The 24,869-nt window shown below is 33.9% G+C and overlaps 1 protein-coding gene across 4 annotated transcripts in view; it reads left to right on the top strand.

Moving 5' to 3' along the window:
* Positions 1-24,869, top strand: part of LOC139775817 (QRFP-like peptide receptor) — a 131,742-nt gene that overhangs the window by 26,290 nt on the left and 80,583 nt on the right. For all 4 annotated transcript variants that reach the window (XR_011718942.1, XM_071712109.1, XM_071712108.1 and 1 more), the window contains exon 3: positions 713-840. Coding sequence is in view for 3 of the 4 variants with exons in the window: in XM_071712109.1 (XP_071568210.1) it covers positions 713-840 (128 nt within the window). In the remaining variant the exon portion in view is untranslated. The remainder of the gene's footprint in view (positions 1-712; positions 841-24,869) is intronic.

Raw genomic sequence — 24,869 nt, 5'->3', positions numbered from 1 at the left:
GTACCCCGAATTATCCTTCATTAATCCATGCGACCGAACACAGTTTCCCCAGCAAGGCGCGGCAATTGTTTCGTTTGACGTATGACGATTAATAATTGTTGACAACAAGTGAGATTTGAAGTATGCGAGAATTTGAAATGCGGTCAATTGGCAGGCCATGCTTCGGATTTCTACAATAACGCTATTATAATTTGAAAATAAGAGGCGAGACAGATTTGGTAAAATTTTTCTGAATGTGATCAGTTAATTATAGCGTTGACGTTTCGCTTTATTAAATAAATGATTAAATAAACAATACACGCGTTGAAAATATATAAATATCTTTTTGACGACGAGATATAAGATGTAGTTAATTGTTTATACACATGAAGAATTAATCCCGTTAAGATATCTATTTAAACTTGATTATTATCCGCAGTGTAGCGCAATTAGCTTTCACAAAATATCCATCGTAAATAAATTCGCAACTATTATCCGCGCGAGATAATTACAAAATAATGCTCATCTGCGGTATTAAATCTGCGGCAACTGTAAGTTATTGAACGCAATCGTAATATTACTCGATTCTTTATTAGACAAGGAAGTTTATTAGGAACTTGAGATCTTTAATTCCTTCTTTGAAATGTTCCGTAATCGAAAGGTCTTCTCTTTGGAGAGGCTTCTGAGGAATATCGTTGGTTCTTTACGGTCAAAGAATTGTAATTTCTTTCAGGGAACGTCATTATCATCGGTTCAACCCTTTGTCGGCTTAGGCCGTTGCCAGCGACACCGACGAACGTCTTCCTGGGCGGCCTGGCCACGGCTGATCTTCTGTTAATTATATTCTGCATACCCGTGAAGGTAAGTGATATAACATACGAGTAGGAGAGACCGGGGCGAAGTCGTCACTATTTTTTCGGTGCTGATTTTTAATAACAAAACAAATAATTTTAGTAAAATTTGGTATACCGTTGTAAAGAGTGAACCCTTGGCTACAAAATTTACAAGGGCATTTTTGGTCTACGTCGCTTTGTTCAACTGGTATAGAGTAAAAACGACAAAGGTGGAAAAATTGAAATGTCAAAATTGCCGGGGCGGAGTCGTCACTCCATTCTCGGACTGAATTTTAAATGGAAATTCATAATTCCCATCATGAAAAATGATAGGATACATTTTATTAATTATTTTTTAATAGAAACATTAATTAAAAACACGATGGCGGAAAATAATTACAAGAAAAGCGCACACACTTATGTGCCCTACGCTCGCACGGAATGCACTGTTTCTCGTCAGCTCTATTCTGTCATCTCTGAGCACACGCAGCATATATTATCCAAGTCCTCGCCGGAATCCGACTATTGCTGCTTCTTTGACTTTGATTTTTGCCCGAAGCCTCCATGATATGGCTTGGTGACGACTTCGCCCCGGACACAGATTTTAAGTTTGATCACTCATGAAATATTAGAAATCAACAAAAATAAAAAAATTTTACTGGATTCGTGTTCAGCATGCATTACTCTACAGAATTACTTATCTCGAGATTTGGAGAGAAAATAATATTTAAAATTTTAAAAATTTTCGACGCGCAAAAAATTTTACTTTAGACCTCCGAAAACACGTTTGTCTTAATGAAAATCACAACATGGCATATAATCTCACTAAACTCCGTTGGTCACATGGGCACCATAAGTAGTGTTTACAATATTAATGACGAGTTCACACAACATACAGATTTCGAGATAATTGTAGTGACGACTCTGCCCCGGTCTCCCCTACATACATATATACATATATGTTAGACATGTGCGAATCAAGGATTTTTGATGTCGAATCGAATCGAAGCGAATCGAATTATTTCGAATCGAATCGTTGGAATATAATTTTTAATTAACAATATAATAATTATTAGATTGAATTTTAACGCGTGGATAATAGGAGAATATTTTAATGTAGAAAAATAATATTGATTATATAATATAAATTCGTTTGAAGCTAAAAACATATTTAAATATTTAATATAAAACTAATAAAATATATTTTATTTTTAATGTCGCAGTAATTAAAACAATTAGACGAAAAATCACAGATAAATTATTAAAATGTAATATCCAGTTATTTATTATCCAATAACATGCATATAAATTAAAATAAAATAATATAGTTTATTTTATTATCAATACTCATAGCTTACTATTTTTTGTATATATTCAAATTTTTATTTACAATTTGATAGGGTCACAGAGCATGTCAAAAATTAGAAATAAACTTTTTGCTATTTAACCACTTAGTGAGCGATTATGACAGATATAAAAGTGTTCACAAAAAATATTAATAATATTATTAAAACTTCCAAGATCCAGTCTTGATCGAAAATGACGTTCTTCTCTAATTGATTGTAAATCATCATTATTGCGTATAGAGAACGCACATATATGCGGTTCTCGATTGCGTGCGTGTGGTCCGCGTCTTATTTCTATCATTACTGCAGACTGACTGCTTTTGTTTTAATTCAACCACAGACCTGAATATTTTAGTGCGATCTATTATTATATTATATTTATTTATTTTATATGTTATATAAAAAATCGAGACATATAGCGTCCCATCTAAGGACGCTTCTAATGAGAGCCGAAAATCGGGATGTCCCGAAAAATTCGCAACGGTTGGTCACCCTATTCGCACTCCCGATGTTAATCACACATGACGCGCACTTTAATTACTACCTTATGATGTAAGACTAACACAAAAGATGTACGGCCGTGAAAAACTACGATTCGCTCGACACTCATGATCGTCTTGGAAATCATATAGTAAAGTATGATATAGGAATCTCGAACGCGGCGAGATACGGCACACGATTTACCCCCATTCAAGCCTCACCTTGCGAAAATGATAACACAGCGACCTTCGGTAAACACGTCGCATAAAAACAAATACCGAGCGTGCCAGCCATTACAAAATATTTTTCTGAAATTTATCTGCCAAATTGCTACACCGAATATTATTTTCCCCGCATTCCCAATTAATTATTCGTAAAAAATCGACATATCGCGCGACCCTTTATCGTTTAAATCACATGAAAAACGATCCGCGCTTTCAATTCGTATACATCAAACCAATCCACGAAAAATCTAAAAATCGCGACAATGTATTAGTATCCAACCATCGTCATAAAGAATCCTCGCCCGCGAGGACAAAGTAATTATTGGCAATTATCCTCCGCTTCTATCGTTTCGATTTCTATGTCGAGTAAATGACGCGAGACACCGTATCTCTTGATATATCGCGCGAAATATCTACGTTGATAACCAGCCTCGAAGGCTTACGAGCGTCGGGAATCGCGGGAGTCGAGAAGTCGTGCAAGAATAAACTAATTATAATAATCTCCGAAGAGAATGATAAGACGCTTTTTGCGTTTATTAGCATCTGTCGCACAATCGTAATTCCAACGAGCATTGAGGAAACACGCGGAGCGGCTCGTGCCGCTAATGCCGCTACTCGCTCGGTCAAGTGTCGGCGGTCCGCGGTCGTGTGATAGCGCGCCGACCTTGTGTACTCAGCGCGGCTCGCCAACCTTGTTTATGCAACGCGCTATACATTGTGAAACAAACGCTGAATGTCGCGTGTTAGTCAAATATTTCCGTAAAATATTTAATATATTAAATTTTATAAAATATTCGAGGTATTATAAAACCGTGTGCGTCAAATATCCTGATTCTCGCGTTACGAACTTGAATTAGATGAAGGGACTGCTATCGATTTGGGTTTCATTTTTATTGCATATACAACACAATTTGTTATTATATTCTGTCAGTATAGATTCTATTATTTTTGCTGGCGTTCTATCAAAATTCGTAACGGATACTTTGCAAAAGCTGTTTTCGTTTATCACAAATTTCGGTTATCTATATATAGAATTAAAAATAGCTTACAATGTATCTTAGGCTTACATAATCCAATTAATAAAAAACTATCTTACAATTTTAGCTTCTGTGTGCAGTGACGAAGGAAAGAATATTGAAAGAACTGAACAAGAATTACAGCAGAGTAATATAGAGAAATAAGCTCTTTAAATAATAGCTTATTTCTCTATATTGAATATGATATGCAAAATACTGTTAGTGATAAGTATAACTATTGGTAATAATTTGTTATTATATATTATACCAATAGAAAATCTCAATTATACGCAATTATCTGGTCTTTTCTTTCATTAAGAATTTGTGGATGGTTGATTAATTACGTCCAATTTTATCACTTATATAGAATTATTAAATATCTTATTTGTTCGAAGAATACGATTTACCTTTATCTTAATCGAAAAGGTATATTATGTAGATTAATTTATTATTACTATTTCTCTTTCTAAATGCTTATGTGTGTTTCGAGAAAAGTGATATTTTGATATTTTAATAATTCAAGAATTGTGATATTATAACACAAATTTAAAAAATAAGATTAAATTACCGCCAAAATATACATCAGATACTTTTGTAGGATTATTTTATGATTTATTACAATCATACATTCTTCTCAAAATACAGAAAAGTTTAAATTGAAAAGAAGATATTAAATGTATATTAATTTCCGTGAGTAATTTTCTTATAAAAGGAAAATTGACTTCCTTTATATTATTAAACGTTAGATTTAATAATATTTTGCAAGTTTTGTGTAATTAAGTACCCATTTAAATTTTCAATAAAGAGAGGATCTTTAATTTGCGTTAAAAGTAAAATTTGCCCTAATAATCATGATAATATTACTATATAATAAGTATAGTATCTAAACATAGTATATAAATATAAAAAATGAAAAGACAAAAATCAGCTGAGCGGTGATAGAATCAATATTACCTGTTACGAAAATCAGTGACTTGATCGATACGAGTGTAAGCGTAGTTACACGCTCGACATTTTCGTATTAAGATTTTAAAATTAATCTCTTAATTTTTGTACTCTCCATTAAAGTATTGTATGATGCGTTTGCGTTTTTATTTCTGTACACCTCGTATAGATGTTTAACTGTAAAAAGAACACGTATGCAATAAACGGAAGGCTAGAAAAATAATAATCAATGATGAACTAATTAAATGCCAATGGACTAATAAAAACAAGATTTCACCGCGATAGGTCAATGCAGACGTGCAGAGTGACGCAAATAAGTAGTTGTCATTATAAGTGATAACGTACGGAAATTGCGTTCGTCATCTCGACGTAAAGCCAGATCTCGACTGAGCAAGCGAGTGCGAACAAACATGAATACATAAAAACAAGCTTCAATGAGCACCTCCGGTATAGTTCGCATTTATAGTAGCAAGTTGTTTGTTCGTGTTCGTTTCCACTTGATTCGATGTAAGAAGCGTACCTATATATACATGTACTAGAGATGAAGTAGTGAACTATTCGAATTCGAATTTCTATGATTCGAATCCTAACTATTCGAAACTTTTGAATCTAGATGATTCGAATATGAATCATATACTATGTTGTCTTCATAAAATCATATTAGTAAGCGAAACTCGGTCATGTTAATAGGTACATTCAGTGAGTGCATTCAGTATCTATCATAATCGCTCACTGAGTGGTTAAATAAGCAAAAAGTATATCTCTAATTTTTGACATGCTCTGTGACCCTATCAAATTGTAAATAAAAATTTAAATATATACAAAAAATAGTAAGCTATGAGTATTGATAATAAAATAAACTATAGGGTGGAGTTCCGAAAACGGCCGACCTCCGATTTCAATGAAACTTTGTAACAAGCTTCGTTTTAGGTTAAAATGAAAGCCCTTAAAAGGAATTTTGGCGACTCCTATGATAAAGCCATTTTTTAAGATAAAATGATAAAAATTATAGGGCTGTTCTTCTGAAAATGTCCGTGCTCTGATTTAGGTGAAACTTTGTGAATAGGTTCCTTTTAGATAAAAAAGACATATACCAAAAGGATTTTTTGCGACTCCAAAGTTTAGCAACTTTTTTAACATTTTTGCAAGGGTAGCCCAATAATCAAGCATCTTAATTCAAGCAGTTAGGTATCACGCTGGGAGTTTGTTTAGTTTTATTATACGGGGGAAGAGGCTCCGCCTACGACGGAGCCCCTCCCCCGCCTATTTATGTACTGTTTATACACATGTATTGAAGGCACACTATGTGTCTTCTATTGGCATAAATGACTAATATATATGTCGAAATAGTTCACGCATACACTATCCACGCGAGACGAGTTGAGTTGTCACATGGGTTCGTGGCGTGCTTTACACAAGCTCGTTTATATATATACATACTAGCTTCTGATCTTGATTATTTACATTCTGTAGTATTCGGTCTATTTGGCGTGTTTGTGCTCATATTCTATCAGTCATCTTTTGTCAATCGTTGTTGCAAGACTGATACGACTTAAAATGAAGCTTTTTTCAATATTATGGCAAGAACTTACTGCTTCCACGCATACACTTTTCACGCAAACCGAGGTTCACCCCCACCCCCCTGCTTTCGGGGGAGGTGCGGTAGCCCCTCCCTCGCTTACGTGTGTACTGTTTATACACACACAATTGAAGTATTATTTAAAAATTCATATTAACTTTCCACGCGTGAAAAGTTCACGCATGTACTTTGTAAGGCACACTATGTGTCTAGTTTAAAAGATGTGGAGCCCCCCGCAGGGGGGCGGAACCTACTGCCTCCACGCATACACTTTTCACGCGAACCGAGGTTTTTATCCAAACTATATTATTTTATTTTAATTTATATGCATGTTATTGGATAATAAATAACTGCACATTAAAATATTCTCCTATTATCCACGCGTTAAAATTCAATCTAATAATTATTATATTGTTAATTAAAAATTATATTCCAACGATTCGATTTGAAATAATTCGATTCGCTTCGATTCGATTCGACATCAAAAATCCTTGATTCGCACATGTCTAATATATATGTATATATGTATGTAGGGAAGACCGGGGCAGAGTCGTCACTACAATTATCTCGAAATCTGTATGTTGTGTGAACTCGCCATTAATATTGTAAACGTGTTAGTCTTGCATCATAAGGTAGTAATTAAAGTGCGCGTCATGTGTAATTAACATCGGGAGTGCGAATAGGGTGACCAATCGTTGCGAATTTTTTGGGACATCCCGATTTTCGGCTCTCATTAGAAGCGTCCTTAGATGGGACGCTATTTATCTCGATTTTTCATATAACATATAAAATAAATAAATATAATATAATAATAGATCGCACTAAAATATTCAGGTCCGTGGTTGAATTAAAATAAAAGCAGTCAGTCTGCAGTAATGATAGAAATAAGACGCGGACCACACGCACGCAATCGAGAACCGCATATATGTGCGTTCTCTATACGCAATAATGATGATTTACAATCAATTAGAGAAGAACGTCATTTTCGATCAAGACTGGATCTTGGAAATTTTAATAATATTATTAATATTTTTTGTGAACACTTTTACACTTTAGCCAACCACGCGCCGTTACTTACCGTCTTAAAACACAGTCTCAACTAAAGCAAACACAATACAGAAAAAAAAGAAGTGTTAAATCAAGACTTATATTCTTGTATATAAGCAAGAATCTATAATCTTGAAATGAGATATAAATTGCGTTAAACAAAGAAAACTTGTTTGAATAAAGGTATTTATATAGATTTAATCAAGAAAAAATAGTTGAAATAAAAAATTGAAATTCTTATAGGAAGATTATAGATTTTTGCTTATATACAAATATATAAGTCTTGATTTAACACTTTTTTTTTCTGTGAATACATGATTAAATTGATAGTCAATTTAATCACACTAACACAATCTAAGAAATTTGGAGATATACGGTATGGAAATACGGGATGTATGGGGTAGGATACGAAATTCGAAATATATACAATAGGATACGTTGCGAAAAATAACACCCCAGTCAAGATTCGAACCTGGACCTCCCTTCCATTGTTGCGATAAATATCACCACATATCTCAGTGACCGAATTGATTTAGATTCCCTGGCTGGGGTGTTTTTTTTCGCTATATATCCTATATATGTATATATTTCGTATCCTACCCTATACATCCCGTATTTCCGTACATCTCCTTTCTTAAGATTGTGTGATTATTAATTTAACCATGTATTGTGTTTGCTTTAGTTTAGAGTGCGTTTTAAGTACGTGGTTCGTTATGGCGTAAAAATATTTACAAAAAATATTATTCGCGCAAATAATATTATTGAGACTTCCAAAATGCAGTTCTGATTGAAAATTATTCTTTTATTTAATTGATTGTATATCATAACGGTTTTATTTACTTATCATTAATAATAATAATTTATATTAAAAAATAATAGAAGGAAATGTCCTGTTGATTGTTTGATGTTGACCTAATAATAAATAAACATTTTATTCATTTACGTATATTTTATTTATTTGAAGTTAATATGCCAAGATATACCTAATATACATATATGTGTATAATAACCAAGAAGGGACTTGTATATACGGTAATATTTCAAGATATTTGTAATATAATGTACCATTAAAAAAGTCTCGATTTTTTGTTGTAGTATGTCCCGATTTTTTCAGATCGATATCTCGAAACTGGCTGATCAAGAGTTGATCATATTTTAAGTGCGAAGTACAGTGCGAAGGTCGTACTTTAATAATCAATATGCGATAATTAATTGTGTTTCCGCGAGTGAGTGTTATACATGTCATCGAAAATAGTAATTTATTCTCATTTATCTAAATTATTTTATTTAGATGTTTTATACACGAATAAGAGAAGAGAACTTTTGTTTATGAAATTTTATAAAAGTTTATGTTCAAATAATAAAAAGTAGAAAGATTTTGCTCGGAAATTATATAATTGTCTTATAAGCTATGTATGTACTAAAAATAAAAGATTTAATGTGCGTAATACTCATTCTTTCAAATCTCATTTTGGACATCGCTGTAATCTGGATGTATTTTGTATTTTACAGATCAACGTAATGTTATAACTCCATTGTTGCGTGTCTGTGGCTGAGGTCCACTTGATGCTACAAATGCTTCGAAGCATTCCTCTTCTCTTTTCTTTCAATGGAGAAAGAAGGAGAAGAAGAACGCTCCAAAGCATTTGTAGCGTCAAGTGGACCGCAGCCTGTATTACATATCTTATAATAGATCTGTGAATATTACTGGTAAAACATCTCACAGGTCTATTGCTTCGAAATGGATGAGCTTGAACCGATCAGATTAAATATTTAACCCAGCCGGGATTATATATGTACAGGGTGTACCTAAAGATTGTTGCCAAACTTAAGGAACGTATAAAGAAGTCTCGGAATAAAGCAACTTTCAATTAGGAACCCATGTTTTCTGAAGTAATTCTGAGTCAGTACAAGACTACTGTGAATGTAAGAAACTACATTTCGGACAACATATGAAATAATCTGAATTCGCACAAAATTTATTTAAGTAAATAAAGTTTATGAATTTATTAAATGTATTATACAGAAGGTGTTCGAATTGGTGACCTGCACTGCATTCAAGGCATTGCGCATTGCATCGTGGAACAAAATTCTGGCGCTCTGTTTCAAATAATCCAGGAATTTCACGAACCATGTCAGACGCTGCAAATATTCTAGCTACGAAAGCACTACGTGAAACAACAACGTAAAGGTCACAGTCAACTTATACTGTAATCAACCCAACGCCTCTTCGCATGCATGTTGTCCGCAATGTAGTTTTCTACATTCACAGGTTTGTACTGACTCAGGATTACCTCGGAGAATATAGGTTCCTAATCGAAAGTTGCTCTATTTCAACTCCTCTGTGCGTTTGGCAACAATCTTTAAAGTTTAGATACAACCTGTATACAGGGTGTACAAAAAATGTTGAAACCCCTTAATTTTACCAAAACTACGTATTTTCGAAAAAAATGTTTTATACAAAAGTTATATTGTAGGATTTTACTTTTTAAGTGACGCATTGCATAGCAATATTAGTATAACCTTGAGCAATATTAGTATAACGTTATCAAAGTCACGCAAAAATCACCTTGAAATTTTTAAATTTTATTTAAAATTTTTAAAAACCCCCATTTTTATTGTATATTTATGTAACTTATCTCAAAAATTTCTCAAAACACTATAATATAATAAAGTATTTTTTTATTAAGTACATTTTTATTAAGTACTTTTCGAGTTATAGCTTGAAAGTTGCAGTACCACATTAGTATTACCCAAGATGTATCGCGTGAAGATTGTACGGTCAAATTTACATTTACACCTCTTTGTGTGTGTGTGTGTGTGTGTGTGTGTGTGTGTGTGTGTGTGTGTGTGTGTTAGCAGAGATATGGACTCAGTTCGTCACTTCTGTAGTATTTAATGCTCTCTCTGCTGTATGTGTGTGTGTATCAGCAGAAATTAGGACTCCACACACACATACACACACATACACAAAAAGAGGTGTAAATCCGACTGTGCAACCTCCACGCGATAAATGCTAATGCCAGCGGTACTAGAACTTTCAAGCTCCATATTCCATACAACTCGAAAAGTACGTAATAAAAAAATTCTTTTTTATTATTAGTATTTTGAGAAGTCTTCGAGAGAAGCTACACACACATGAATACACAATAAAAAATAGGGGTTTTTATTCAAAAATTTCAAGGTAATCTTTACGTGACCTTGACAACGCCATTCAAGATTATACTAATATTGCTATGTAATGTGTCACTTAAAACTCTACAACTTTTATATGAAATATTTTTTTCGAAAATGCGTAGTTTTAGTAAAATTAAGGGGTTTTAACACTTTTTGTACATCCTGTACAGGGTGTTACCTAAGTAAGTACACAAACTTTGCTTATTTTAAGAAGAAAAGGTCTTATAAACATGTGTCCTAAACTGTTTTGTTTTCAAAATACACAGGGTGTGAAAGATGCACGCTCCTGGTGGATCTAAAAATGTTTTATCGGTACTAGAAAATGGTTTTTAATACCACATGTACGCATACCAAATTTGAATAAAATATCTTTAAACGTTTTCCAGAATTTATGAAATTTTTATTTTTTTTTCACAACTTTGACACCCTGTATTTTGAAAACAAAGCAGTTTAGGACACATGTTTATAGGACTTTTTCTTCTTAAAATAAGTCAAGGAATATCCTTTTTAAGTTTGTGTACTTACTTAGGTAACACTTTGTATATGTATAGTATACATACGTATATGACATATACTATATGTATAAAGGATACAGGGGAAAAACGATCAAAGTCCATTATTTGTCGAAATTGATCATGCTAGCTTGTGGCATTTTCAAAGAAAATTTTCATAATTCTTCTCTGTTTTAATCAAGAAAGTTACAATTTATTAAAAATAAGACCGAAAGATGTACCGTGCTGGGGAAAAACGATCATAATCCAGGCGCTGGTAGGGAAGAACCAATCCAACATACAATACAAACACTAAGTAAACACTATGCATTCCAATATTCACTGCCAGTACTTTTTTCAATAGCTTCCTAAGATATTTAATGTCGTGAAACTGCGTTTTTCTCGAAATTACTTCGGATAGACATTGATCGTTTTTCTCCTGTGTACCCTTCATATTATAGATATATATATTGTTGGATACATATAAATATTGGATAATAATATTGGATACATTATAATTGATAAATTTTCACGTTTATTGTTTTGAGAAATAGTAAAAACAAGTAGAAACTTGCACATTGCTTCCTCATAGTTTTTAAGTGTGCAAGCAGAAACTTGCACATTGCTTTCTTATAATTTTTAAGTGTACAAATTATAAATTTGAACATTACTTTCTCACAATTTTCAAGTATGCAAATTATAAATTTGCACGTTGCTTAATCACGTTGCTTAACTCTTATGAGGAAGCCTTTTTTTTGTGTATAATTATTAGTAGATATTTATTAATTTGGCATCCTCATAGAAAAAGCTTTATGAGCGAAATAAAATGTTGATTAAGCAACGTGCAAATTTATAATTTGCATACTTGAAAATTGTGAGAAAGTAATGTTCAAATTTATAATTTGTACACGTAAAAATTATAAGGAAGCAATGTGCAAGTTTCTACTTGCACACTTAAAAACTATGAGGAAGCAATGTGCAAGTTTCTACTTGCACACTTTTTTTATTCTGATAATCTTTATTACGACTAATATTTGTTATACTATTACAATAGTTTTTTATTTCTACTTTAAAATAATTTTTAAATATATAAAAATTGCTTTTATTAATAATTAATTGGCTTAATTGTCTGGATTTTCTCAATATTTGAGATATTGGTCTATTTTTAATTCTATTATATTCTTCATTCTTTTCTACCCCTATTTCATATATAATTCTTTAAAATTTGGTTGATTAGACCAAACTTTATAAGGCTTCTATGTATGTACGGATTCTCCGAAATTTCAAACGTCTGTAACTCAAGAACTAATTAACCAAATCTTAAAATTTTTTATATGAAATAGGGGTAGAAAAGACTGAAGAATATAATAGAATTAAAAATAGACCGATATCTCAAATATTGAGAAAGTTACAGCGTAAAACACATTTTTCTAAAAAATGAAAACCCTCCTAAAATCCATACCGTTTGATGGATTTTAAGAAAATTAGAGGAGAACATACTTTCTATGATACTCTGTGTGCAAAATTTCAGCCCGGTATCTAAAAAATTGTAGAAGTAGATGCATGTACAAAAATCCACGCACGCACGCACGCACGCACGCGCGCACACACGCACACACACACACACACACACACACACACACACACACACACACACACACACACACACACACACACACACACACACACACACACACACCCTCTTTATATTTTATTAGGATTAAATATTACTTATTATTAAATTAGTTTAAGAATGCCATTCTCCTTACACATGCATATGTCATATAAATAAAAGAAGAATAGAAAATATTTTAGTCACATAATTCTAGTAACATATTACAACCAATTTATTCAATAAGAACGCACTAATAATTGTTAATTTTATTTATTTTTACTGCGCCTAACCTTTCATATTTATTTATATAACTTTATTTTATGTTATTTGAAACAAAGCCAAAAAGAGTGTCAGATTCAAATATTTTATTGCGGAATATATGAAATGATTATAACTTTTTGCGATCTCGACGTTTTTATATTAAAATTTTTAACTTTAAATAATCTCTACAATATACAATTAAAATATATTTATGATGGTATGTCTTTTATAAAAAATTCGAAAATAATTAATATAATTTTAAAGCTAATGCTTATGTTAATATAATGTTGATACAAAATAAACTGGTCCTTTTTTAATTACATATAATTTTCTTCTCAAAGTACGCGATATATAAACTACATAAATAACTTCTATATTAGAAAGATACTGTATAATGTGAATATCATTATTTTATATTATCTAGCTGTAATAAGTGAACAAGGATGTTGATGAAAATGCAGTGTGATGAGATTAAACTTTGTTCCAACAATTTCGATAAAATTAATCAAGTAGAACCGATGCGCTAACCAGCGGTTATTACACACATCTTCCCGCGTACCAGTAATAACAAATTATTATAGCGGGCCGTTGCATTGCCCGGTCGGATCACCGAATCGTGTTAACAATGCAAAAACACATTGACGCGCGACAGATTTTATTGTTTAGTCATTATATCGACGTGATAAAATTACTCCAGCTTTATTGTTACGGCGTTACCGTTGCTGCCATTGTGACTGTTAATATATGCAGAATCGGCTTTTGTAACCTTACTAATTTTCTCTGCATTGGCATGGAATAATTTACATAATTTATTTTAAGTAAGCAAAATTAACAGTATAGAATACACGTTATAAAACACAAAGCGGAAAGTGTGTTTAACAACGAATACTGTATAGGACGTAATCGGTAATAGGCGCATTTGATAAATGTGAAAAGATATTTTTTATCAAATACCGAAATAATATTTCTCGCTCGCTACTCGAGGAAAGTATGAAAATATGTACACTGAGAAAAAAAATTGGTTGAAAAACGTAACGTGTTTCATCCAACTAAAATATTTAGTCCGATACGTTCAATTAAACATTAGTAGGTTTAACTAAACCGACTAAACATTAGTTGAATTAACTAATTCTTGATTAAAAAATTTTGATGGTTGATATGAACGAACTATACCTTTTTTAGTGCAACTTAATAATTATTAAATCAACCATTGGATCAACAACTATCCTATACAAATTTAGTCCGTACAATCAATTAATTTTCTCAGTGATATATTTATGAATTTAATTCTGTTAAGTATTTTTTTACACATAGTATTAGTTATCTTTTCATAGAAAGGTAACTAATATTATTTGTAAAAAAATACAGAACAGAATCACATTCATAAATATTTTATGAAAGATACTTTACTTATATAGATAACTAATAGACAATTCCAAATAAGAAAAATACAGTGATATCACTAACTCACATTACGCCAAATATAAAATAGTATTATTTTGCACGAGTATATCTTTGATTCTCGATTAAAAGCCAATTATTTCAATCGCTAGAGTTTTATAAAAAGTCGTTAGGTAGTTAAAATCTTGAGTCTGCTTATAGCTTTGTGTCGTTTGCAACTTCAGTTTACCGTCTTCCGTATCGTCTCTTCATTATTTCGAAATACTGGACCATTTCTAGCGTTTCGCGAATTCAAGCGGAGCGCCACAAGATTCCGTGTGTTTTCGCACCGAATGAAAATAAAGACGAGTCTCGTCGGTTTCTAAAATTACATGGCCACTCGAGGAACGGTTCGGTGGTGTGTACGCGGAAGCACTTGACGCATCGCTATTTGTTTATCTTACATCCTGTTCTCAGCGTTTTCCCATTTGCTCTTTATAAGCTTCCCGTCTTTGATCCTCGTCGCGCTACAACTTGTCGATCTTATCTACCAAGTTCAATGGAACTCTGATGGACAAGCCGCGATTTCATGCTCGTGCTCGTAATCATCTTCGATAATAGGGTAGACCGTAGTGAATCGGATTAATTTTTCTTTCTCGGTAAAAAAGTAATAAAAAACAAATTTTATTACTTAATTTTATTATAGATTCTTAATCTTTATAACTTTAGCTTGGATTTCATGTAATAAAATAATACATAAACATGATATTTCTTATTGCACAACAAAAAAATGAAAAGAAGAGAATTATCCGATTCGCCCCGAAATTGGGGGTGAAGCGGATCACTAGTTTAGGTCCAAAAGAAATAAAAATAAACCAACAAATTCTTTGAAATAAATTACTTGCATTGAAAATAAAAAAAATACTCTTTAAAAACCCTATAATCTGTGTATGCGCTTGTAAAAAGAGGAAATGGGTACGATAGGATGCTTCTATTTTTAAACTTTTCCAAGGAAGAAGAGAAAATTTAGATATCTGTACACACAGAAAGACTGGTTGACTTTATTTAATTATTCACAGAAAAATAAAGCGAGAATTAATTACATATTTTACTGTTATATACATGTTCCGAAACACGTAATTAATAGAAGAATACAGAAAAATTTAGTAGTAAGTAAAAATCTTTTTGTTATAGAAAACCACAATTTTTCTAAAACTTTTGAACGTGTCTTGATTCTCGATTTTGTCTCAAACCGCAATTATTATGAATTATATGCAAATGACTAATTATGCCATTTTAATATCTTTCAACTCATTCATATTCAACCGAAGATTTAAAGATAAGGCATTCGTCGCGTCTATTCCACAAATTCTTGGCGCGATTATGCTAAACGCTTCCAGCCAATCTTCGAAGTTTTACATCGCACGTAATTAATGATTTTCTGAGAACGATTAATTCACGAGAGGGAGAACTCGTGGGTTATGTTTTGAAAACTCTCGCAAAAAAGAAAGTCTTTGCGAGAAGATAAATTTGCCGGGCTCTGCAATTTGACTGTTAATCATTTGTCATTCGCGCGGATACTGAACTTACACGTATGTATGTACACATTGATACATCACGTAACTTTTCTAAGCGCGGAACAACGCGTTGTAACGATTGTTCTTATTATCGGCGAGAAATGAAACGAAGGGAGCGGTCGTTGGAACGCCTATCGCGAAATTGAGAAACCAGGGCTGCGTTCAAAAACTTTACTCGGGTGCACACCGCGTCGTTCTATCATTGTTATTTACTAAAAGTTGAACAAGGAGAGAACGAGTGTTGCTTCACTTGCAATAACAATTTAACCTTTAAGACCGAGTTACATCGACAATCCGGACTAATTAACTTTGATTTAGCTATTCCGCAGCTTTATTTTAGACCGCCGTCCCCATTTGCGATACAAACGAATTGAGTTAACGAGAGCTGTCGTTAACCGACTGGTGCAATCGGGCTTAAATATAAGCTTCGGCATGAAATAAGAAAGTGACACCGAACGCGACGAGAAAACGGATACTCGGCGCAAATTGGATATTTCCAAAGTTTTTTCCAACTTTATTAGCAAAGATAAAGTTAGATGGAATAATATATACGAATGCGTTTAATGAATACGATGCTGTCAGAGGCGTTACGCGATGTAGGGGAACGTGGGGCAAGACGGGGTACCGGGTTTTTTTTTCTATCACGTGACGCAATCCATCGGATTTTTTTTGAATGTGCGATTATGCGAAAACCAGCCTTTGGTTCGACAGTCGCTGACTTCATTTCGATGCGTTGTTTCGTCATTTCCATTCGCGTCCAGTTTGTGCACTGTACGTGTTACAATATTGCGACTTCATATTTGCTGTTTAAACTAGAAACGTGAATATTATTTTGAACTTTTTTTTACACTATCTTGCGGTATAGTTTCTTGAGTTCTCAAAACAGCCGATGTTTTTATTTCCAATGTATAAGTTTTGCTTAATTATGAAATAACCTAAAAATGTTGCTTCGGGGCAAGACGGGGTAGGACATGATGGGATACTACCCCGACAGTGAAGTTGTCGAAGATGACCAGTGCCTCTAGTGTCATGAATATTCCAACGAAGGGTGGATTCGTTGCACCGCTCTTGTGCGTGATGGGCAAATAACTCTTGCGCAGGTATTGACAATGAGAATGAAAACGCTGTTTACATCTGCGTTTTATGTGAGAAATAAATAAATATGGAATATTTACGATTGTCTTAAAACTAGCAATAATTAAACATTTCATTTCTTAATTTTGACTTTTCAATATTAAAATTAAATACTTAGAGCGGGTAAATGGAGGTATTCCGTCTTGCCCCGCTTATGAGGCAAGACGCTGCAAAAGACATTTTTTCAAATATTGCTTTCTAAACCAATTATTCATACATATATGTTTCCATGTTTGTCAGGTTTAACCATCTTTATGTGTAAAGAAGGATTCAATAAAAGAATTTGTGTTGAAAAAATGAATGTTTTTTATATTTAGTAGTATGTGGTTAAAACATTAAAGGCCCAGGCACATAAAAAAATTTAAGCAGTAAGACGTAAGTATAATATTAAGGAAATCAACAGTTTGAATTCGCTACCGCTTACGTTATGTCTTAAGTTCTTGACTGTAATTTGCTTAAGTCTTACTGGTTAAGTTTTTTTATGTGCCCCGTCTTGCCCGATGTTCTCCTACGTGAAGTTAGCACCATTTTATAAAAAAAAATAATTGTGCTGTGTTGTGCAAGGTTTGTGCTACATTGTGTGCCGCAAATATTAATCACATATCTATAAAGAAACAAAACGGTAGATTTAAAAAATCATTTTTTTTGTCAGCACCGCCATTTTATTTTATCGACAAAATGAAAATTGTGCTGGATACAGTTTGTTACTGTACATTGTGCCGCAAAAATTATTACCGTATTTCTTTCCTTTTCAGGAAAAAAATTAAAATATTATAAATTTTGTATATGCAAAACTTCATATTCTTATAACTTTCAAACCGTAACAGATAATCCAATTTTGCAACTTGTGCTGAATTGTGCTAATCAAGACAAAAAACCATGCAAGAAAAATCTCACTACCCTCGAGGGTTAGCTAAAGATCTTTGAAAGAAGTGGGGATGAAAAGAACTTTAACTTTATCGAATTTTCTCCGAACTTTCTGTGCCGGATTATGCTAATCGAGCGCAACAACTTTTTCCAATAGCAAAATGACGCCAGACTACTAGAATTCACAGTACTATTTACTATTTGGTAACTCGAGAGAGAGTAGGAGACACAAAATATAATGCCTAAAAATCGGGCTAAAAATAATATTAAAATGTACAAAAAAAAACGTTCAGTAAAAAAATTAGCTGGTCTATCCGTTTTGCCATTTTCAGATGCTATTTTATTGTACTAATAGTGGTAAGTGGCAAGTACCTGGCCTCAGCGTATAGACAAATCTTTTTATGCTACTGATATCAAGGCATTAGTGAAACGCTGGGGCAAGTGCATAAATGTAGCAGGGAACTATATTGAAAAATAAATGTAGTTTTTACTTTTGTAAATGCGTTATTTCGTATACCCTTATAAAAGTCCCGGTTTGATTTGAACGAGACCCTTGTACATAAAATTAATTAATATTTCTTATGTGAACTAATTTGAATAACAGGTGATATATTAAAGATATTAGCAACAATAAGAAATATGTGTTTGTTCCGCCAATAATAAATAACAAAAGGTGCGTATATTTAATCGACTATAATTGGCCAAAATTTTCACAATTACACGACGTTTCGACCCAAGCTTCGGATCCTTCTCAAGTAATCTAACAACAAACAATTATAAAAATCGCAGCGTCAATACAGCGGGTCAAAATATGTACGGAATTTAAATCGTGAGTAACACTTAAAAATACCTGATGAGGAAAACGTGCCATTATCAAACAATTCTCAGTCAACAAGTCGTGAAATTTTGATAGAAAAGTCACAGAGTGCTATAAAATAAATTTGTCAGTAAGTTGTCAAAAAAGTAAAAAGGAACACGAACAAAGAAAAAACTTAGTTACACAGAGAAAGTTTTCCAAAGGCACCGGTTCGTATCATGCTCGTTGAGTTAACGAAGTATCGTCAGAACGGCACAGCAATTACATGTTTATGCGATGGAAGTCGGAAACGAACTGAACATATCGCGTCATGTAGTTGAGAACAGGTCGAAAGGTAGACGGAGCGGGTGACCCCAATACAAATTATAAACAAGAGATGACGTTGTCATAAATAGGGTTTAAGTTGTCCGTATCTTTCTGTAAATTAATGGTATCGGAATATTTTTTGATGAGAAACATTTCAGCGATTTCTCTTTTTTTAGTATTTTTTTCTTTATGAAGTATTTCAACTTCAGACCATTTAAATTCGTGGCCGAGAGAAACGCGGTGCTTGCTGACCACAGAATGCTGATGATCAATCTTTTTTATATCATTGAAATGTTCCGTGACGCGAGTTTTCAAGTATCGCTTCGTTTGACCAATATAGGAAGCACAACAATCGTTACAGTTGATTCTATAAACCACCTCAGTAGACTGGTTTTTATCGAGACGATCCTTGCCCTTTTTTATGATGGTATCTGATTTTTTGGGGACAGTATAAACTGTAGTAATACCAACATTACTGAGTGTGCGACTTATAGTCCCGCCAAGATCTTTAACATATGGTAGTACCACGCAACGTCGAGGATCAAATTGAACCGGCGAGCTAGCAATATCTGGTTTGTGTCGCAGCTGCTTAATTCTATTGTTGATGTGCTTATTAATGAGATCCATTGGGAAGGAGTTATTCACCAAAATTTTCAAACATCAATTTAGTCAAAAAAATTTTGGTGAATAACTCCTTCCCAATGGATCTCATTAATAAGCACATCAACAATAGAATTAAGCAGCTGCGACACAAGCCAGATATTGCTAGCTCGCCGGTTCAATTTGATCCTCGACGTTGCGTGGTACTACCATATGTTAAAGATCTTGGCGGGACTATAAGTCGCACACTCAGTAATGTTGGTATTACTACAGTTTATACTGTCCCCAAAAAATCAGATACCATCATAAAAAAGGGCAAGGATCGTCTCGATAAAAACCAGTCTACTGAGGTGGTTTATAGAATCAACTGTAACGATTGTTGTGCTTCCTATATTGGTCAAACGAAGCGATACTTGAAAACTCGCGTCACGGAACATTTCAATGATATAAAAAAGATTGATCATCAGCATTCTGTGGTCAGCAAGCACCGCGTTTCTCTCGGCCACGAATTTAAATGGTCTGAAGTTGAAATACTTCATAAAGAAAAAAATACTAAAAAAAGAGAAATCGCTGAAATGTTTCTCATCAAAAAATATTCCGATACCATTAATTTACAGAAAGATACGGACAACTTAAACCCTATTTATGACAACGTCATCTCTTGTTTATAATTTGTATTGGGGTCACCCGCTCCGTCTACCTTTCGACCTGTTCTCAACTACATGACGCGATATGTTCAGTTCGTTTCCGACTTCCATCGCATAAACATGTAATTGCTGTGCCGTTCTGACGATACTTCGTTAACTCAACGAGCATGATACGAACCGGTGCCTTTGGAAAACTTTCTCTGTGTAACTAAGTTTTTCTTTGTTCGTGTTCCTTTTTACTTTTTTGACAACTTACTGACAAATTTATTTTATAGCACTCTGTGACTTTTCTATCAAAATTTCACGACTTGTTGACTGAGAATTGTTTGATAATGGCACGTTTTCCTCATCAGGTATTTTTAAGTGTTACTCACGATTTAAATTCCGTACATATTTTGACCCGCTGTATTGACGCTGCGATTTTTATAATTGTTTGTTGTTAGATTACTTGAGAAGGATCCGAAGCTTGGGTCGAAACGTCGTGTAATTGTGAAAATTTTGGCCAATTATAGTCGATTAAATATACGCACCTTTTGATATTAGCAACAAGTTATATTAAAGATAAAATTCAAATATGGGCGAAATCTCCAGCAAGATGCATACTTTGAGCGCCCATTTCTCTTATAATTTTAACACATTAATTGCTTTGACAGTTACTGATGATCAGCATTTAACTTGTTAGTAGCACCATGGGTGGTGGTGACCTGCGTCAATTAAATTAATTAAAATACATGTACCTATAAATCATCATACTTATAAATTTCTAGGTATCATTAACACTCTCACTGCAATGTGTATCATTTATATATACGATACACTTAGGCTGCGCTTTGTTTTTTGAGATAACGCTTTGTTTTTTAAGATACCTATGTGATTAATATTTGCGACACAATGTAACACAAATCTAGCACAATACAACACAATTATTTTTTTAACAAAATGGCAGTGCTAACCGGCAGTGCTAACCGGGACACGCACATCGTTATTCAAGGGTTTGATGATTTGCTTGTTATTGCCGTGTGACAATTATTCGCTTTATCGATCGCAAATCATTATTGAAGTTCCTTCATTGCATGGATTCGAAAGGTAATAAATATCACTTGTTTCGAAAAACAGTAAATATCACTTGTTGACATAGACAAAAGAATCCTCATTTAACCTTACAATTAGAACAAATAATGCCGCAAACAATTTTGGATTCTTCAATTTTTTAATGTTTTTTTTTAAGATATAATATAGGAGATACGCCGGACGATTTTTTTAGATAAAATTCGGACTCATAATGTAACGCGATTAAAGTGGTTCTTGCATTTAGGTCAAAAATAGATAGCCCGGAAAATATGATATTAAATGAAAGGTTAACGTTCCTAGAGTGTGTCTAAAAAATTTCGAATTTTTTTACCGCTTGGTTCCGGAGATATATATCCGTAAACTTTGCCAATTTTACATGGTGATAATAGGGAAAGGAGGGTCAGATCGCACATTTATGGAATACGTTCATACTTCTCGAGTAGATGAACGAATAAAAAACTGTTTAATCGATGCAATAAACATTTCTAAAGATACTGACGCGACACCAAACTGATTGACCGTATCGTATATAAATAAAGCGGAACTTTCGACAAACTTTCGGAAACTTTCGACGTTTTGACACGACACGAGAGTCATGGCGGCCGTCTTGAGTGGCTGCTTGGCAACGTTGCACGCGTCAGCTGACGCATAAGACACGTGTCCTATCATTCTCCCACCGTTAAATGGAGGTTATAAGGATAACATATCTTTTTCGGCAGTTGTATAAATATATTCGCTATCGCGGAATTCTAGAAATTGTGACGTATATTTTTTCTATTTTAGTATATTTTATTCTTTACCGGCGTGATCATATTTATGGTTATATCACCAACTCTAGTCAAATTTGTGACTTTGCTCTGATATTTTCAGTTTATAGCAACGGTTAAATGAGAAAAAACCTTAAGGAATAATTAATTTTAATGTATGCTAATTTTTACATACTAAATCATTCATATTTGTCACTAGTAACAATAGTTGTTTTTGTGACTTCAAATTACTGCAAGAACCACCTTAAGTATACGACTTGATCGATTTATCAATTAATCGTGAAGGACGTGGGATGGTGTTTCGTCGGGCTGAATTCCCGCGCGAGGAATTCTTTGACGGCAGGTTGGCGTGTTGTGTAGGCCTACTTTATTCTTAAAATATATGAAAGCATAAATTTGAAAAGATTTCCTAAATTTCTGCGAGTTATTATATGGATACCTGATCCTTTGCCTCTAAGTGGAGCAGGCTTAAAGGCTAAAGCAGTATTAAAGGCCAAAAAGTGTAGGTGTGATTCTAGGATAATCTGCTTTAATAAAGTAAAAAGATTTTTTTCTGCACGCCTATATACGTGTTCAGAGAATAAAGGAGGGCCGCATATACACATATCTTTTATAGTGAGGACTCCCTTTCAACGACAGGAGAAAATGTCAAAAACACACCGAAATATACATATGTATGTGTATGTATATGGAATGTGGTGTATATATACGTGCACGTATATGTATGCGCCAATTCTGTACTGTATAGAATTGTAAGCGCGTGGCATAAATTTTTTTCAAGCGACGGATGAATTTTATCGCAGTTTCGTTTATTTTTTTAATTTCTAGCTGAGTCATTGAATAACGGAGATTTGTTTGAAAAACGGAGAGAGAGAGAGAGAGAGAGAGAGAGAGAGAGAGAGAGAGAGAGAGAGAGAGAGAGAGAGAGAGAGAGAGAGAGAGAGAGAGAGAGAGAGAGAGAGAGAGAGAGAGAGAGAGAGAGAGAGAGAGAGAGAGAGAGAGAGAGAGAGAGAGAGAGAGAGAGAGAGAGAGAGAGAGAGAGAGAGAGAGAGAGAGAGAGAGAGAGAGAGAGAGAGAGAGAGGAGAGAGAGAGAGAGAGAGAGAGAGAGAGGAGAGAGAGAGAGAGAGAGAGAGAGAGAGAGAGAGAGAGAGAGAGAGAGAGAGAGAGAGAGAGAGAGAGAGAGAGAGAGAGAGAGAGAGAGAGAGAGAGAGAGAGAGAGAGAGAGAGAGAGAGAGAGAGAGAGAGAGAGAGAGAGAGAGAGAGAGAGAGAGAGAGAGAGAGAGAGAGAGAGGAGAGAGAGAGAGAGAGAGAGAGAGAGAGAGAGAGAGAGAGAGAGAGAGAGAGAGAGAGAGAGAGAGAGAGAGAGAGAGAGAGAGAGAGAGAGAGAGAGAGAGAGAGAGAGAGAGAGAGAGAGAGAGACCACACATGGTGGCACATCCGATATCTGCGGATTACATTCTTATTGCGTTCGCGTGTTCGCGCACGGTCAAGGGGAAAGATTTAACTTTTCTACATGGCTTATGTAAGCTCTCGATAAAAGAGATATGGCCGTGACATAGACGGTGAGGCGCGGTATAACGAAGATCGACGTCCCGCTGTGGAATCATCAATTTTGGTTTAGTTCCACCTTCCGGCCATTTTCCCGGTGCGTCGACGGCAGCTCGTTGTTTTCCCTTTGACCCTCCGTACATCTTCAATCTTTCCGCTCCCACGCGGAAATTTTGCGCTAAAGATCAATTATGAGGAAGATTAATGTTAGGTCCGACTGGATGATCAAAATCTATGCCCGCCATAAGAATGCATTTAGGATCAAACTTATTTTTAAAATAATGCTAATGATAGACTGAGAGCACTTGAAATCATTTTTGATATAGTCGTGACGTAAATTATGTTTCTAAGGAAAATGGATTTATTTCATAATTAAAATAAAAAGCAGCATGATACATATAGGTACTCATTTTATTGAAATTTGTGGTTCTAATATTTTAAAATTTTCAAGACTCCTTTTATGACTTTTTTTATAGGATTTTAAAATGTTTAGATTTGTTTTCAAACTATCGATTCTTTCAAGGTTTTCAAGGATTCCATTATTTTGGACGTACTTTCAAGATCCCAAAAGAATCCGAGTGTTGATACAAATGCGTGTAAACGGATAATAAATAGTGGCAGCTGCTTTTTATCGCTTGTACAATTGGGTTACATATAGTGCGTTCGTTTAGATAACATAATCGTGAAATGCCGTTGTTTATGTTCAACGTCTGGTCTATTTAGACTTGGTATAATATTTTATCGAGTCGAGCACCTCTGCCAATGAAACGCGATTCTTAACATTTAATTTTATTGAATGATTGCTCGCACTTAACCTCGATACCTTCGCTGCGATATACGCGATGCTCCGGAAACCGCCTATTCTCCGTTGATAGATTGTTTGAGAAGTTTAGGGCTCTAGCTTCTTATCTATCTATGCAAATGTCCTGATTTTTATTGACATTAATACCTTGGCAATTAAAACTGTAATAAAAACTCTGTCAATTCAACTTTGAGCAGTCTTATTTGGATTTCTCGAAATTTAATTATCGTATAAAGAATCTTGTAAATTTTTCAAAAATGTTCTTTAATTCTGTGCATTCAAAAATTTGATTTATACAAACATTTTTATATATTAAAATGTATTATTACGAATGTAGACGTGTGAGAACAGATTAATTT

Source organism: Temnothorax nylanderi, unplaced genomic scaffold (assembly GCF_030848795.1).
Source record: "Temnothorax nylanderi isolate EJ_2023f unplaced genomic scaffold, tnyl_v1.0 TNYL_tig0105_pilon, whole genome shotgun sequence".
NCBI classification, from domain to species: Eukaryota; Metazoa; Arthropoda; class Insecta; order Hymenoptera; family Formicidae; genus Temnothorax; species Temnothorax nylanderi.
Note: the sequence above shows the minus strand (reverse complement) of the source record. Positions and strands in the feature narration are given on the sequence as shown.